Genomic DNA, 19,489 nt, shown 5'->3' with positions numbered 1-19,489 from the left:
CCTTCTTTTATTCTTTTCAAGGACAGAAAACATAATACATAGTATAGATCTAATAGACCAGAAAAGAATTGGGAAATTTAAAATCACAGTTTCCCTTAATTTTTAAACCAAAAATTAATGGTTCAAGTGGGGCCTTTTCACTTATTAGCACACATATAAACATTGACTGAGTCCCTGTTGTGAATTATAAGAACGAATATGGAATTCAAATTAAATATGAAATTTAATAAAACTGTCACAAGCAGTGACAGTGTTAATCAAGGCAGAATATTTTATTTTAAAGTGAGGATTAAATTTCATGCCAGAAATGTAGATAATACCCTCATGAATGAATTTTTTTTGGTGCTTTCCTAACAAACACATATTCTAATCAATAAAGACTCACAAATTTTGTATGAGTTAAGAGACCTTGAGAGATTTTCTAGCACAATTTCTTCAGTTTTATAAACTTGGAAATGGAGATATATGTTTCGTATTCTATCCATGTTTTATATTGTTTCTATTTCCTATATTATTTTATAGACACTCTCCTCTAAGACATTAATTTCTTAATAAAACTAAGAGCCAGAGAAAATGAGCCTTACAGCATGGTAAAACTACCTTCTATTCCCATGGATTTTTTTTCTAGTCTAGAAATGCTGCCAGTATTGTTACTTTCAGGGCCACTTCAAACTGTGATTAGATTCATATAGTGTTTGGCAGAACTGTGCCCTTCTAATAGACATTTGTTTTTTTTGTTTGGCCAAATCAGATCAATACTTCATGAATCCTTTTCGTACAAGTTGAAGAATCTCAATGATCAGCCCTTTGATTAGACTTCTAGAGAAGGAGCATATTTTCTTCTCACACAAGACAGAAAGTCTTAGTGGACAATCTGAGAACAGAAGCCACAATCACCATTAAATGTCAGAGCTAGAGGGGTGCTTAGAAATCGGATAGTCCAATCTATTGCTTTACAGAAGCACCAAAACCTATATGGGAAAAGAACTTGTTCAGAGTTTCAAAACAAGTTAGTGCCAGTGTTAGAATTAGAACCCAATGCATGAGCCAGTTTCTTAATTAATTAGAAAGAGCAACTTCAGTACAGCTAATGCCAATGACAGTAAAGTTTAGCAAGGTATAGTTCTTTGACATTTTTTCCAATCAAGGAACTATAATTTATATTACCACTTATAATTCTATTTCTCTGAAATTATGTCTTTGGAAGGCCTAATACACCATTCCTTGGCATGGAATGAACAGTTTTATGAAACTCTCAAAGTCACGTACCCCTGTAAATGGTAAATTGGATGGAATTAACAACTAACTCATGAAAGCAGAGATTAATTCCATATTATAACCTGCTCAGTTTAGAATACTAGGGTGAGAAACTTTCAGGCTGTTGGTACAACTGATAATGAAGAATCCTGCTGTCTTTGATCAGAAGAGCAATCTAATGATGCACTTCCCAATTAGTTTCAACCAAAGCTCACATCTATAAACTTAAAAGCATCATACTCTTCTGGGAAAAAAAGAAAAAGCAAAGGTAAAAGAAGCTATTAAAATGCCACTTTCTCAATCAATGTAAAAATTATTACATAGTGACAGTAATTATTATTCTTCAAGGTTTAGTTAACATAAACAGAAAATTAATTTTAATGCTTCTTTCTCAATACTCAAAAAAGATTAGATTTAAAATTGGGACTTAGTAGAAAAACTGAGATTTTTAAAAAGATACCATGCTTGAGCAGTGAAAGGAGTTTAACAAACTAATATCATTTTATTCATTTTTTAAAGTCAGTATCCACATGTATAAACTTCTTCCATTGTTCTATATATGGCAGATTGCTTAATAAGATGGAACAAAAACTCTTTTGTGTGTGTGTGTGTGTGTGTGTGTGTGTGTGTGTGTAATATTCTGAGAAATATTTCAATAAATTTATTAAATTTGCTAAAATATTTGTTAAATTAAGTAATTAAAAAATCTTGTTATTCAAAGGATCCTCTATTCTGTATTCAGCCACATGTCCTATAGACATTTCAAATTCAACATGTCAAAAACATGTCATTAGTTTCTTCCAAATTTCACTATTACATTGCCATACTTGAAATCCAGATTTACAATTTCAGTGAAACCCGAATTTCTCATGCTCACTTACCCAACACATAGTTTATTGCCAAATGTTTCTATCTCCACAACATTTCTTGTATATATTGTATTTTCTTCTCCCCGTTCACTTGCCTAATACAGGTCCTCATCACCTCTTGCCAGGACTACTGCAATAGCTTCCTAATTAATTTCTTTGCCTTCATTCTCTCCTTAGTCCAATCCATTCACTACAGAGCCACCAAAGTAATTTTCTTCAAGTGTAGATTGGGTCATGTCATACTCTTATTCAATGAATTCCAGTTCCTTATTATCTCTAGGATCAAATGTAAACTGCCTTTGGTATTTAAAACTCTTCTTATACCTTTTTAGTATTCTTACATATCATTTTCCTTCACACATTCCCTGGTCTAGACATGCTGGGCAGGTTGATGTTCTTCATACATTAAGCTCGGTCTACCTCCAAACCTTTGCACTAATTCTCCCTTTTTGCCAGTAATGTTCTCTTGCCATCCCATAGAATCCCTAGTTTTCTTCAAGAATAAGCTCTGTAAAAGACTTTTTCCTCTAAGGTTACTTTGTCCTTCTATCTATCATGTATATAATGATATTGTTATTGTCCCCGATGAGTCCTTATGAGTTGGAACTATTTCCATTTTGTCCTTGCATTCCTAGTTCTTTGTACAGTGCCTGCCACATAAATAAATTATTGTTGACTGATCAATGCAATACTTCAATGGATGTACATGGATTTCATTCATGTGTGCAATTTTTGACCAGGTATTTCCATATATTTAAAGAAAATCTACTTAATATCCTGGAGACCTTCCTTTGGCCTTTTAATATTTTGTGATCAAGCTGTCCATCTGTTTACTCCTCACTTGTTATTTAACTGGCCCACTACCTTTTCGGGTCATACATTTCATGAGTGAAACTTCTTTTAACAACCTTCGAAAGGAAAGATCAACCAAAGTCAAAACCAATTTAAATCACAAATTCATTGGGAAAATGCTGTAAAGGAGAACTGAAGAACAGCAAAAAATCAGTGGAGTTGAAAATGAGGCTACACAAGGCCTGGTCATCTCAAAATACTCACAGATGAATTGAAAGGGAAAAAAGGCAAAAAGAAATAAAATGAAACAGATCTTCATTCAATGACATTGGAACTGCCACATTTGGATTTTAGTATGTGTCTATTATATCAGGATATGGAAATAGCACAAAAATGAGATTTGGAAAAGCATTTGGACAAAACTAAACAAATGCTGATAAAAATTTAAAGGTATTATGGAATGCATAGCAAGATATTACAAAGAAAAAAATTCCAAAATTTAAAAAAAGTGATTGGTATAAATATAAAAAAGAGGGCAAATGAGAAGACATTAACACTCAGTTTTCTTTTCCAACTCAATCCATTCCCATTCATATTTGAAAATTTTAATATACATGTTGGCTTTCATTTGAATACTATGGTCTCCCAATTACTCAAAATTCTCAAGTATTATTACCTTTATCTTCAATCTAACTCATCATAACTCAAGGATGACCATATCTTAGATCTTATCATTGCTCATAACTGTGTTATCTTCAAATCTTGATATTTCCTCCTCTAATCATAACTTTCTATATGACCATATTTCCCTCTACTTCACTCTACTTAATCTATTCTTTGTTCTCACCAGAAGCCTCAGTCTCTCTACTCCATTCTTTTCTCCCAGTCCATTTCACTTTCTTTTCTTCGTGGTTTTGAATTTAGAATAACTAAATCCGCTTAGCAATTTAAGGTTTATAAGCCCTTATATAGATTATTTCAAATGAGCCTCAATACAACCCTTGAAAAAGATGCTATTCTACTCCTGAATCCTTTGCCTCTTAAACAACTTGCCAAACTTCATCTTTGTATTGTTCCACCTTCTACTTCCTTTACATACTGGTCAATGATACTAGATAAAGCTATACAATCATCCTGAGTGATTCTACTACATATTTATGTTAACTACTATCAATTGCTTCTTATTTATGCAAAATAATCTTTTTATTCTTCCTTGATTAACTACAACATCTCCCTGAGATGCTGTTTTAAGCCTTCTTTTTACTCCTCAAACTCTAACATCACCTTCTACCTAAGGAGTCTAGCTTTATGTATTACTGAGAAAATAGAAGTCATCTATATCAAACTCCCTCTTTTCTTTTATTCGACATCTTAACCTTTCCAGATTTTGTCATTTCCAATTCTCTCTTCCAGATATGTCCCTTTTTTTCCCCACCTAGATCTACTTCTGAGAGCCTTGTTCTCAGGAGCTCAACCCCTTGTTTCTCTTTTTTGATCATCACTGATCCTTCTTTACTCACTGGCTTCTTCCTGCCCACCTAAAACATGCCAAGATGGTCTCTATCCTTAAAAAACTTATTTGAAAATTGATGTCTTCTATTTTTTTCCCTTTTCACAGCCAAAATTCTCAAAAGAGTTATCTAATCTTGTTGCTTCCAAAGCCTGACTTCTCAATTTCTCAAATTCAAGTTTCTGACCCTACCATTCAATTGAACTTGTTCTTTCCAAGAATCCCTCTGAACCATCTGATAATTATTAATCAGATCCTTCTCCTGGATCCTTCCGTTCCTACTGGCCCCTTCTCTGTTTCCTCTGACATACCATCATTCGGCTTCCTATATAGTATCTCCTATAAATCTGTCCTGGGTCTTAATTTCTCTTGGCTCTATTTCTCTTAGTGACTTCACTCACTCTCATATGTTCAATTCCCATTAGAATGTAAACTGCTTGACAGTAATGATTTCTTTTTTTGGATTTTTATCTACTGTGACTAGCGCATAATACCTTCATAATAGGTGCTTAATAATTGTTTTGTTGCTTTGTTCAGACAATTCCCAAATCCATAAATTCAGCCTTAATTTCTCCTGAATTCTAGTCTCACTTCATCAGCTGCCTACTAGACATGTCTTCCTGAATGCATGAGCATATCAAACTTAACATGCCCCAAATGGAATTTAATATCTTCTACTTAAACCTATTCCTCCTCCAAATATCTCAATTTCCTTGAGGACACAACCATTTTTCTTGTTACCCAGGTGTAGAATCTTAAAGTAACTGATTCTTCATTCTTTCTCACTTGACATATCTAATCATATCCCAAATCCTATTGATTCTTCTTTTACAGTATTTCTGACATCTATCCCTTTTCTCTATTTGCAAAGCTGTTGCTTTAAGTTCAAACTTTCATCACCTCTTGCTTGGCCTAAAAACAAAAAGCCTCTTAATTGGTATTCCTATTTCTAATTCTTCATTTTCCAATCTATTTTCCATATAGCTACCAAATTTCTATTCCATATATATATATATATATATATATATATATATATATATATATATATATATATATATATATATATATGTCTGCCTCTTGTTCAAAATTCTTCAATAGCTCCGATTTGCCTCAGGGATAAAATATAAACTCCTAAGTCTAGTGTTTAAGGTAGAGTGGCTCCCATCTATCTTATCTTGTTTATACCTATTTACCTATATCCTTTATGTTATGCTCCTTTACGTTAGCTCCTTTGAGGGCAGGACCTGTTTTTTTTTTTTTTAATCTTTCTTAGTATCATCAACAATTAACACAGGGCCTGAAGTAAGTACTTTTATATATTTTATAAATTTCTTTATTTACTTCATATTATTCCCTTTCAAAAACTCTATATCTCAGTCATATGAGCCTATTTCTTATAATGTAAACTGGATTTTCCTTTCCCCTTTTTTGCATTTTTAAACAAGTATTTTATTCTCATCTCTGCTTCTCAGAACACCTAACTTACTTTAATTCTCAGCTCAGGTGGTACTTTCTACAGGAAGGTTTTTTTGATTTGTCTAGAAGTAGGCAGGGGAGAAGGGAATAAATCTTTATTAAGAGCCTACTATGTCCCAGGCACTGTGCTAATAAGCACTTTATGAATATTATTTTACTTGATTATCACTGCTGTGAGAGACAAACAAGGTTAGATTTCCACAGAACAGTTAAAATTTAATTCCTCAGAAACCTTGATAAGATAATGAGAAATATTGAAAAGCTAAGTTTCCACAGAATGTTGTAAGCCTCAAGGTAATGTGAAATAATAAGTATCACTGACCAATGAACTTTAAGAAGAGACTCACTTGGCTCCAAATTTTTGATAAAGGAGCCTAGGCTAGAAACTGGCTTAAACTGCTGGGATCCATGACCAGGAGAAGGCTTTTCTTTATGGGTTTTTCTTATTAAGGCTCATACTTAGTATCTTCTCTGCTCAGTGGGGAGCAATAATATAAATCTAGATACAATAAGGTGAGGAAGAGGGTGTTCCTATGGCGTCCCAAGAATTGTTCTTCTAAGGAGAGGAATAACCTAGAAAAGCTTCCTCTGGCTTCCATAACTAGTATGCCCACTTCCCATAAGAATCAAAGGCTGCTTCCTTCAATCTTGCTTACTCTTCCAATAAAACATCACAGACTTTGAAACTGAGTCTGGGTCTTGTTTCTAACACTATCTCTTGGGAAGTAGGTACTATTATGATCATTATTTTACAGTTGAGGAAACTGAGGCAGACAGAGGTGAAGTGACTTGCCCAGACATACAATAAGTGCCTGAGGGAAAGTTTGACAGGACTCTAGGGTGGGAGTTCTGTGCACCTGGCACCCTTTCACTGCCTCTTTGATAGGAGAGGTTATTTTGTTCTTGCCTTCATCTCTCAATTACCTCCTAGGGTGCTTGGCACCTACAGAAGTAGGTACTTAATCAAATTGAATTAACTGAATTTATCCAACAATCCATTTGCCAACTTTTCTATTTCTCCAAAATCTTTAAGAGGCTGATCTACCTAGATACCTATATCGATAGTCCTTGTTAAAAGAACGAGCAAGGGAACACAGAACTAGACTTTCACTACTACTCTGTTCTCTATAGGAGACCACATCTTTACAGTCACATAGCTGACTTAGAGGTGTAAAGAATATAAGTCCTATGTTTATTTTCTGCTGACTAAAATAAAATTGATACAATAAGGAAAAAATACAGCCTCTCCAAAAAGGTCTCTTCCACATTGACAGATCTCAGCTTGGTTCATTTAAGATTGATTTTTTTCTAGTCTTTTGCATTTCCATTAAGTTTTTACTCTTCTATATCTATCTTTCAAATTGAAGAGTTTTTCTTCCATTTAGTTAAAAAAAATTCACAGTTAATAATGTCAAATGATGAAATAATTTTAGTTATTTTTCATACAATTCCTGTGGGAATAAGGTATTCAACAGCCCATACCACAATTATTTCCATCCAAAGTGCCTGGCTATTGATCTTGACACTATTAACTAACTCAATTCTGTCTAAGCCCTTGGACCTCACAGAGCCATTTGTTTTGCATCTCTCAAGTGCATTTACCATATTGTTGTACATGATTATTATTTGTGTATATATTTATTTCCCTACCAGACTGAATAGCAGGTAATCATTGAACATTGGCTAAGGATTCTATTCTTTCTAGGACTTAGCAAAGTATTCTTTGATATATAAATTTGGTAATAAAGTAGGTATTTAATAAATATCTGTTTAATTGAATACATGTCAGTTACTGAAATAAAGTTAGAACAACAGGTTAAAATGGGGATGGGGAAGAATATAATAGAAAAGTAAATTTTTTGGAAAAAATCTGCTGGACTAATATGTTTAAGGAGCACAATTTTTTTTTTAACTTTCAAGAAAGTTAATTAAAGGCCAGATGAAAGGTCTATTAGGAAGACACTCTGCTTAGCATTACAATACCGAATATTAACATGAAAATAATTATGTCAATGTTGTAGAAACTCCATTACAAGTAAAATAATAGAAATTTTCTTTCTGGAACATAATTTAGCTGGAATAGATGTGGGAAGAAAACAAATAGCTAGTGAGTATATTCCATAGTTTGGCTTCAACAAGTATCCTCCCCCCTCCCATTTTAATAAATTTGGTATTTTAATTGACTTTCTCACATACAGTACTCAGTGCTTGTTCACTCTATGTATATTTGTATATGTACCTATATATATACACACACATACAGAAACACACAGATAAGTAGACAGATTTACATATATAGAAAACTAGAGAAAAAAAAAAACTTCAATAATACTGAAATTACAGTATACCAAAAAAACTTTCCCTTCAAAAAGATGGACACAAGATAGAATGTTACATGAATACATACTTCAGTATTCCTGAGTCAGGGATTCTTAACCTGGCACTAAGGTCACGGATGCAGGGGTATATAAATACATGAAGAGATTTCAGGGTGTCTTGTGAACTTGGATGGGAAAAAAAATTACAACTTTATTTTTCTGACCTCTAACTGAAATTTATTATTTCTTTCAATTATGAATTTTTAAAAATATATTATTTAGAGAAAGGATCCAGAGATTTTTACTATATTGCCAAATGGTCCAATATACAAAAAAAGATTAAGAATTTCTTGTATAAAGTAAACAATGGAAAAAGCCATGATCCAACTAGGGAAGATACCTTCTCTTCTTTTTTTTTTTTTTTCTTTTTCTCTTTTGAGTTCCCATTTTCAAATACACACACCTGCAGATGGTACTTCTGAACACTACTAACTCCCCATTTGTGGAATTTAGGGTTAAAGGGGTAAAATGACCCATCCTAATGGGTCTAGATTCTGACAACACTGAATAGGGAGGGAATGAGTTCTTTTCCTACTTCTTCAGATTCCTTTGTGATTCTGAAAAAGTGGACTAATTTTTTGATGAGACTAACAGAATTTGCCATCTATCTGTATAACAGATATGATATTATCAATCAATAAAAATGTATTTTGTACCTATCACATGCCAGGCATTGTATTTGGAGCCGGGGATACAAAAAGAGGCAAAAGACAATCCTTGTCCTCAATGGATTATAATGTTAATAATAAAATATTAATTGTATCATATCTATATTATGGGGATGTCAACAATCTATTGTTTTGAAAAGATCCAAAGATAAAAAGAACCTTACTTTAAGGTAGATATCATATCTATATTATGGGGATGTCAACAATCTATTGTTTTGAAAAGATCCAAAGATAAAAAGAACCTTACTTTAAGGTAGATAAATTGGTAAATTATTTCATTTTCCTAAGAGCTAAATTTGCACTTTCTTTTTCCAATTTTTAAACATTTTTATTTAAAATTTTGAATTCCAAATTTTCGATCTATCCCCTTCCTTTCTATATCCCTAAGATGGTAAGCAATTAGATATAGGTTATATATATATGTGCAATGATGGTAAAAACATTTCCATATCCTTTTATATAAGAAAACTCGAACAAAAGGAAAAAAAAACAAAAGAAAGTAAAAAATACCATGCTTCAGTCTGTATTCAATCACTGTTAAGTTCTTTTGCTGGCAGTAGATAGTATATTTCATCATTTCTCTTTTGGGATTGTCCTGGATCATTGTACTGTTGAGAATACACAGCAATTGTGTGTTGTGCTTGTACTATATTGTTTGATGAAGAACTGTGAATGACTTAGTTATTCTCAGCAATACAATACAATTCTTAAGTTACCCACCTGTCTACTTCCTCTTTGCTCATAGAGGCAAATGTGAAACATTCAGTTATGCCATTTACAGCAAGCAGGAGAACATATAAACAATAGCATCGAAGGAGAATAGGACCTGGAAAGAAAAAGCCATACAAAAGCTTATCAAAACCACAAACAGGAAAGAAAAAAAAAAAAGACTTTTTTTTCAGATCTGCTTGAGGTTCACAAGAAAACCACCAACAACAAACCAGAACTCTTGTCTGTTGTTGCTAGGATCAGTGCTTCGCAGATTTCATGTTCAAATCTACAGTTTAATTATTTGGAAAGATTCCCAGTATTCCACGGCAATGAACAGAGGAAATAGGCCAAAACAAAAGAACAATTATGAATAAATAGTCCAGATTTTTTTTCCTTGACAGCTGAAAGCTTGTTTGGATAGCAAGTGCCACTTGCTTACTTTTTAATAAACATGAAAATTTGCTAGTCTCAGCACATGCAGAAGTACCTTCCCTGAAAACTAAGGGATAACAAATGTAGAGGCCACGAAGAACAACAAACTTTGAGAAAAAGCACAGGGCTAATAGCCAAGAGCAAGCAACCAGGCAGAAACATCAACATAATTGCAATGAGAATCAAAGCTTGTGCCTTACTCTTGGTCAAGATGAAACAGATCCAATTTTACAACCAGCTAAAAAACCTCTAATGATACTATCAAGGTAAGGGGAATCTTTCAAACATTATTTTTTTTTGTTGTTGGGGGGTGGGGAGGAGGAGGCCATCAGGGTTAAGTGGCTTGCCCAAACTCAGACAGCTACTGTCTGAGACTGGATTTGAACTCAGGTCCTCCTGTCCTCATAGATGGTGCTCTATCCATTGCAACATCTAGATGCCCTGGAACCTTTTTATATGGGATTGAAGCACTAGATCTACAGAATCTGAAATGTATCCATTTTTTAAAAAGATTGTTACAAAATATCCTCAACTGAAACCCAATTTTTAAAATGAAAATCATAAATTGCTAAATAAATATAAACAATTCAATCTAGGAAACTGCTAAGAATTATTCAATATCTCAATCTTGAGTTTTCACTAAGGAAAGAGTCATTCCTCCAATGTCTTTTTAGGTCTTCCAGCAGTACCTGCTTGAGACAAGATAAAGCCAAGTAGCCTGGCCTACCACCTCTGCTGGAAGAAGCTGATTGGGGTAGAATCTACAATGCTAGCCCTCTGGATTTTAAAAGAAGTTCAGGGGCAAAAATGTTTGTAGCAGTCCTCAGTTAGAGAATGGCTGAATGAGTTATGGTACATGAACGTAATGGAATATTATTGTTCTAAAAGAAATGACAAGAAGGCTGGTTTTAGAAATGCCTGGAAAGATTTACATGAATTGATGCTAAGTGAAGTAAGCAAAACCAAGAAAACAATATACACCGCAATCTCTGATGGATTTGACTCTTTTCAACAATGAATTGATTCAAGGCAATCCCAATAGATTTATGATGGAAAGAGCCATCCACATACAGAGAGAGCACTATGGAGGCTGAATGTGGATCAAAGTATAGTATTTTCACCTTTTTTGGTGGTGTTGTTGCTTGTTTTTTGACCTCTTTTTCCCCCTTTTGATCTAATTTTTCTTGTGCAACATGGTGAATATGAAAATATGTTTAGAAGAATTGCACATGTTTAACCTATACCAGATTGCTAACTGTTTAGGGGAGATGGGATGGGGGAAAGGGAAGAAGGAAATTTGGAACACAAGATTTTGCAAAGGTGAATGTTAAAAACTGTCTTTGCATGTATTTGGAAAAATAAAAAGCTATTACAAAAAGAGAGAGAGAGAGAGATGTTCAGGATCAAAGAGTGAGTTTTACATCTGATGCAAGATTTTTTATTGTCACTGCCACTCTTTATACTTGCTCTTTACACCCTCTCTATTGAAAGAGAAGGATACTAGACCTCTCTCTTTCACTATTCTAGAAGCCTCCAGACTCATCTGACATTGGAGAACATTGGGCCACTTTTAAGTGGTTTAAAACACACACACACACACACACACACACACACACACACACACACCCCACAGAGACACAGAACATAAGAAAAAGATTTGAGTTGCAGTACTGAGGCAATAGTAGGGGTTCCTGAGGGAAAAGATGCTGAAGTTGAAGCATCCAAGCATGACCCAGTATCAGATATTATAAGATTAGAGAGGAAGGAAAGGTAGATATATGATGATGGGCCAGATCTGGGAACAACTTGGCTTTGGGAGAATAAAAGAGAGAAACATGTAAGGTGACACTGAAGATCCATTCTGGAAAAATGAAAGAATGATTATGTTTTAACTTGGGATGGGAAACTGAGAAAAAAAGAGACATAATTGCCATATGGAACCTTAGTCACCAGTATCTATAAAAATAGCAGTGTTTGGGGAAAGCACCTGGATTAAAGGCTTTGGCCAAAGACTATGTAAAGATGGGCACAAATTAGAGAAAGACAAGAAACTTCTGCCTCTTAAGTTTCTTTGTGTTTCATATTTTAGTTGCATCTGTTAAATGCTTATTATGTGCCAGGCACTGTGCTGAGTGTGGGTGGGGATGTGGGGGCAAGGGAGAAACAACAAGTAAACAATCACATGCAAAAAAGATACAGGATCAATCAGAAATAATTTCAGAGAGAAAGCACTAGCATTAAGAGATACTGAAAAAGGCTTTTTGTATAAAATTTTAGCTCTTTAAAAATAGTAAACTTTTTTTTTAAAGAATCATACCTGTAATGCTTTTTTAAGGAAATTGTCAGAAATGACCTTCCAAACACCTGGCTACCAAGTTTAAGTCTAATTCTCCTCATTAGGGAGCTGGCTTTCATTTGCAAAGGAGAAGAAATCAGAAACACTAAAAATGAATCTTTATGGACTACTTTTCTTTTTTTATTAAAGTTTTTTTTACTTCTACCTGTGAACTAAAAAGTCAGTACTGTTTCTCTGCTCCATCCCCCATTGCTGCCTTTCTCTCCTGGCACTTTCAACCTAGTACTTCTGCTCTGATTGGAGGGATAAAATATCACCTCATTTTATCCTCCAGACAACTTACAGATGAGGAAACTGAGGCAAATAGAGAGTGCTAGAGAGCTAGTAAGTGCCTGAGACTGAAATTTGAATTCAGGCTGTCCTGACTCCAGGCCCAGCACTTTGTCCACCAACTATGTAGCTGCACTTGTTTTATTTCAGATCCACAGAAATATAGAACAGAGAGAGGGCACCACTAAAGCAGCGTTAGGAAAATGGAAAAAAAGGATTCCTTCAGGTGTAACTGTTCCTTCTCAAATTATGGCACAATGCCATAGGCGTTCCATATCTTGATTTGAGAGCTGAGACTAAGACATGAGAAAAGGTCTCATCAGACCAGTATCAAGAGACCTTTTCTGATCAATATAGAAAGCTGTATCCTGTATCCCAAAGAGACAATAAAAAGGGAAAAAGACCCATACGTGCAAAAATGTTTGTAGCATTGCTTTTTGTAATGACAAGAAACTGGAAACTGAGTGAATAACTATCAACTGGGGAATGACTAAGTTATAGTATATGAATGTTATGGAATATTATTGTTCTATAAGAAACAATAATCAGGATGATTTCAGAAAAGCCTGGAAAGACTTATATGAACTGATGCTGAGTGAAGTGAATAGAACCAAGAAAACACTGGACCCATTTGCACCTAGAGAGAGGATTGTGGGGACTGAATGGATCATAACATAATATTTTTACTTTTGTTGTTATTTGCATGCATTTTGTTTTCTTATTTTTTTAATTTTTTGATTTGATTTTTCTTGTGCAGTATGATAATCGTGGAAATATGTATTGAAGAATTGCACATGTTTAACATATATTAGATTAATCACTATTTAAGGAAGGGGAGGGAGAAAGGAAGGAAAAAAAATTTTGGAACAAGGTTTTGCAAGAGTGAATGTTTTAAAGTATCTATGCATATGTTTTGAAAATAAAAAGCTTTATGAAAAAGTAAAAATTTAAAAAATATAGGAAGTCCTCTTTGAGGAGGAGATTTGAAGCAACTTAAAGCTTATTTTCTTAAACTGTGGTTTATGACCCCATATTGGTCTCATAACTGAATGTGAAGGTTGCAAAATTATGAGTTGCTATCAGTAAATGTTTGATTTATATACACCTATTTTATATATCTATATTCCTCGGATCATGTAAAAATTTTTTGGGCAAAAAGGGATCATGAATGGACAAAGTTTAAGAAGTCCTATCTTAAAGGTTTGAGAAGTGAGAAAGACTTTAAAGATCATCAAGTGTAATTCCTCTCCCCTTTTACAGATAAGAAAACTGAGCCTTAGGAGACATAAGAGATCAATGGCTTGGTAAGCTGATAAAGGAATGGCAATTTAGATGTGTGACAGTTTAGAATAAGGCAGAAAATTAAGAGTGAGGTAAGTGATCAGGACTCAAAATTGATGTGTCTGCAATGAATAGAGGAGAGAAGCTAAGGAGAAATAAACAAAGTACATCCTGGTGAAAGATTTTGACTCTTGGACTTGATCTGAAATATACTAACATGAACCTATTGGAGAAAGAAGCTCCAATAGGGAATTGTTTGTGGAGCCAGGAGGACTTGAGTTCAAGTGTTGACAAACACATAGTGGTTCTGTAAGCAGGGCAAGTCAGGTAACTATCAACACCTCAGACAATTCTTGAAGACCGTCAGTTGCAGAGAAGGTACTGACCTATATTGGGAGAGGTAGTTCCTTAAATGGAACTCCTTATGTCATATAATCATAGATTTTTCTCTTCTCCCCTAAAGGGGAAGCAATCATCGAATCTTTATGGGAATATAATCCAAGTAAAAAATAGAAGCAAGCAGGGGAAACTGGAGGTTCATGAAGGAGACATTTTGATGAGGAAGACTCCACACAAGAAAGAAAGAACTTGCAGTAGGCTGTTTATAATGAGGTCTCTATATACTTCTCACACCAAATCCTAAGAATGATGCCAATTACTTCATCTGCTTAAGGGCAGATTGTTCTTTGTTCTTATATACCCAAACTTGGATTTTCCCTCTCTCCCCAAACTAAGATGGCAGGCCCCACTACAGCAGATAGCTATAACAAATGATTTTTTTCACAAAGGTTTAACAGCAGGAAAAAATATTTGGTTTTTTCCCTTTTAACCTGAGGAATTAAAATAACTTTTCTGCTATGAAAAAAGACTACAACTGGTGGCCAACATGAAGATAAAGCTTCTGTCCAATGCAATTTGAAATAATGAGCTTTAATTTACAAGATCACAAATTAACAATTTAATAAATACTTATTAAGCAACACATTGTGAAAGACCCTAGAAAGCAAAAACATCATTTTCAGATTAAAACTTCTAATTGCTTGAAGAATAGCTTTGAGAGGGTTTTTATGGAACTAAAACTCCTTAACAGAACCCCTAATGACTTTGAATTTACATTAGGTAATGAATTAGAGATTCAGAGTGTGTTCATTTTAGCAATGACTTCTTTTTAACTGGTAAATCTGCTTCTAAAATTCAGAACTTACGGCATTGGTTCATATGCTTTTAAAAAAAAAAAAGGACATGCAGAAAATGCACATTTTTCCAATGTTTCTTTTATAACAAAAAATTTCACTATATTAATGCCAAAACAGACATAGCAAATCCCTCTTACTATGGCAATGCTATAAAGAAAGTCTACATCTTATAATCTGTCTCTCTTAACAGCCAAAATTGTAATGAAATAGCTGAGTCACCAATCTCTGAACATAAATTCTGTAGTTATATCCTATGAAGATCTCCTTGCAGTGGGCTGTTTATAATGAGGTCTTCATATACATCTCACACCAAATCCTAAGAATGATGCTAGTTACTTCATCTGCTTAAGGGCAGATTGTTCTTTGTTCTTATTTACCCAAACTTGGATTTTCCCTCTCTCCCCAAATCAAGATGGCAGGCCCCACTACAGCAGATAACTGTAACAAATGACTTTTCCACAAAGACTTAACAGCAGGAAAAGATATTTGTGTTTTTTTCCTATTAACCTGAGGAATTAAGATAACTTTTCTACTAAGAAAAAAGACTACAAATGGTGGCCAAGATGAAGATAATGCTTCTGTCCAATGCAATTTGAAATAATGAGCCTTAATTTCTAAGATCACAAATTAAAATAATATAAAACAATTGCTAAGAGAAATTGTATGTCTTGAGTTGCTTAAAAGTTAAATCTATCCAACCAACTTTCCCTAAAACCAGATTTATTGGAATAAACACACCATTCATTTGCACAATTTGATCTAATCAAAAATTATTCTGAGTTATTCTTTAAAGGTTTTTATACATGAAGCCATTAGACTTAATGGAATCTATTATTTTAAGAAACTCATTAGCACCGTTACAGTCATTCTAAGGGAACTTGGTGAATTGCTCTACAGGAAACATTATGTGGCTAGAAGAATAGCACTGAAGTGGGTTTATCCATCTCTTCCAGGCTGAGGTCTGTGTATCAAGAAGGATCTTAGAGTCATCTAAGCACTAATTAATACACGTGGTTGTTTGGGTAGGAGATATAAAAGCCCCTATCCATTGGGACAAAATCATCATTCTGTGTGTACACAACAAATGAATTATTATTTCTCTTTAGAAAAATTACAGATTAGGTTAAAAATATGGAACATACCTGACCCAGTACTAAGCATGGACCCTCCATAAATATCCAAGGCCAGCTGAGAATATGAATAGCCAAAAACAGTAATTGTCAGACCAACCAAAAGGACAAGTTTTAGCAGGGACTCTAAAACTTTTGCTGCCATGGCAATATCCTCCTGGGGTAGGAAGAAAAGTAAAGGAAACCATATGAATCATAAACTCTACTTTTGATACTTGAAAGCATCTAGACTTTCTCCTTCATCAATATACAATGTATAGTACATACAATCTTACAGTTAGTGGTCTAATGATCTTTAGAACCAGCTTTTGAAACCTGAATATGTTTTCCCATAAATTAGCAAAGGAAGAGAAATGGAAAAGAACAAATCATTTATGAGGTGAAATTTTCCCCAACTGTTTCTGGATAAATTAACTTCAACTGTCAGCATGTTACATCATGGAATACCTAGACTAAATTCTTTGAAATACTCTTTTTTCCCCTTAACTTTTTCATTAAATTAAAATGGCAGTATATCTGTTGGCAGCAGCATCCTCCCATCCACTTTTAGTTTTCAATATTCTGAAGGCAATGTCGATGTATAGTAACATACATACCAGATAAGTGAAGAATAACAACAATATTAAGCATTACTATTTGCTAGGAACTGTGCTAAGCACTTAGGATACAAAAACAAACAAGAACACAATTACTGACCTCAAGGAAGTCACATTTTAATTCAGGGACAACATGCAAACAATATAATTTATAGATCTTGACACATTTGACAAAATCTCTTATGATTTCTTAGGGCAAAAGCTTCACCTAACCTGATGGTCATTCAAAAGCAAATCAGAATTTTGAAGCAGTTTCATATGAGTATACAGATTTTCCATTTCTAGGATTCATTACATTTACCATATACCATGTAGGATCTTAACATGAATATCTGTCTCCAAGCAGCTAATGTTTTGCCCACGTTGTGGCAGCTCCCATGCATTAGGGCAGAGAGGGGTACCACATAAAAAACTCTTCTCACCATTCTACTTAATCTATGATTCTTAAATTTTTTAATTCTATAGATTACCTTGAGGCCTTTTTGGGCACCCCATATTCTTTGACCTAAAAGGGAAATGGGATATAATTTTTGTCCTTCCTAAGGGAAGAGCTATAGTAGTGAGACAGCTCTTTTCTTTACTTTGATTAGTAGGAGAAACGAAAACAGGAATAGGATAAATCTCCAAAGTGACAAATAGGGACAAATTAGAAAAAGAGGAGAGCAGTATAGAATGATAGAGCCATGGAGAGATCCATTCCCAAAAAATATATGGAGTCAGACTATGCAAAAGAATGATTAGAAGAGGAAGTTAAAATCTTGGAAACACATCTCAGATATAAGGCATAAAGAATACTGATGTTTCTGGGGTTTTTGTCTTCAGCAATGAGTGAATTTAATTGAGAACTAATATGAAAGCAAAGACTACCTGTTTTTGAAGCTTGACACTCTTTCCCCTCTCCAAAACTTTAGCAAAGAATACGTAAAAACTCTCCTCAATTGGCAGGAAAACCAATCTGGCCACAAGTGAGCCGAGGTTGTTCACTATGTCATAAATACCTAGTGGAACAAAAAAGAAATGTTATTAATCTTTTGGTCCTGGTTTATTCTTCTATAGGGGCAGGTTTTTAAAACTTATACAACACACATTTTATTTTTCTGGTCGGTTTCTATTTCTGTTAACTTTGCAGAGCAAACAGAAATTCAATTTCAAAAGAAGCACCTATAATCTATAAATATATTGATACATAAGGGAATCTCTAGCTATATAAACATACTTAAGAGCAGTTTGGCTTAGAGAAAATGGGGTTCATCCTCTACTAATATAAACTACCACCCCTTTAGGGATCAGCATCCCAGGTCCACAAAGCAGTAAGGGAGAGTATAATAGTTAAAACACTTTAGTACCACCATTGGACATTTTAAAAGACATTCTAAACCTTTCATATGCTTATAAAGAACAGTTTGGTATCTCTAGAAATTTCATTTTTATAAAAAACAATAAATCATAGAACAATATTAATCATTTATTGTTATAATATATTGCTATCTTATAAACTTAACTATGGTAAAGCTTACCTTGGTCTCCAAAATTTAACACATTCAAAAATGTCATCACATACCGCTCACCTGTAAATTTGGGAAAAAAATATAACATTTAAAATACAGAGTTCCAGTTTCTCTTGTCTGACTGGTAGAGCTTTTAAAGTGAAAAGTTTTGATCTTCAGCTAAGCATAGTTCCTTGTACATGAGTCCAGCTTTAATGCTGACTCTAAAAGATTGAAATATAATGAAAAATATTTTGAAATTATTTTTGACTAAGTTATGATAAAATCTAGGATGAGATTCCATATCAAGATAATTTCTTCAATTTTTAAGACAAAGCAAGTATTCATGGTAGAGGACAGAGAGTTGGCCTTGAAGTCTAAAAAACTGGAGTTCATAGTCTATTTCTAACCTATAATGGCTGTCAAGCTAACACTGGGCAAATCACTTAACTATCTCAGTGGCCCAGGCAATTCTCTAAAACTATCAGTGGCAGGAAAGGTACTGATCTGTGACAAAGATGACAAAAGAGGAGAATGACAAATATTAGAGGGGCTATAGAAAAACTAATAGATAGCTGGTGGAGTTGTGATTTGATCCTGCCACTTTGGAAAGCAATATGCTATAATGCTCCAAAAGTCATTAAAATGTGCATACCCTTTGACCCAGAAATATTATACCTAAGCATATATCCCAAAGAGATCAAGGAAAAAGGAAAAGGACCTATATGTATAAAGATATTTATAACTGCTCTCTTCAAAGTAACAAAGACTAAGGGAGTACCTACCTATTAAGATATGACTAAATAAATTTTGGTACATGAATATATTGGAATATTATTGGGTCACTAGAAATTATGAATTAGGTGATTTCAGAGGAAACTGAGAAGACCTTTATGAGATGATATAGTGTGATAAACCAAACTTAGGAGAAAAAATTATACAATGACAACAACTTAATAAAAAACAACCTATTTGGAAAGACTATAGAACCCCGATCAATGCAATGACAAATCACAATTCCAGAGAACCAAAGAGAAGCACACTAACTACTTTTTGCCAGAGAATGCAGAATGAGAACCA

At 34.0% G+C, this 19,489-nt stretch overlaps 1 protein-coding gene across 1 annotated transcript in view; it reads right to left on the bottom strand.

Moving 5' to 3' along the window:
• Nucleotides 1-19,489, bottom strand: part of RFT1 (RFT1 homolog) — a 56,780-nt gene that overhangs the window by 9,030 nt on the left and 28,261 nt on the right. The window contains exons 8-11 of the mRNA XM_051984791.1: nucleotides 18,440-18,490; nucleotides 17,790-17,920; nucleotides 16,339-16,483; nucleotides 9,671-9,776 (exon numbers count right to left, since the gene is read on the bottom strand). Coding sequence (XP_051840751.1) covers nucleotides 9,671-9,776; nucleotides 16,339-16,483; nucleotides 17,790-17,920; nucleotides 18,440-18,490 — 433 coding nt within the window. The remainder of the gene's footprint in view (nucleotides 1-9,670; nucleotides 9,777-16,338; nucleotides 16,484-17,789; nucleotides 17,921-18,439; nucleotides 18,491-19,489) is intronic.

This window comes from Antechinus flavipes, chromosome 1 (genome assembly GCF_016432865.1).
Source record: "Antechinus flavipes isolate AdamAnt ecotype Samford, QLD, Australia chromosome 1, AdamAnt_v2, whole genome shotgun sequence".
NCBI lineage: Eukaryota > Metazoa > Chordata > Mammalia > Dasyuromorphia > Dasyuridae > Antechinus > Antechinus flavipes.
Note: the sequence above shows the minus strand (reverse complement) of the source record. Positions and strands in the feature narration are given on the sequence as shown.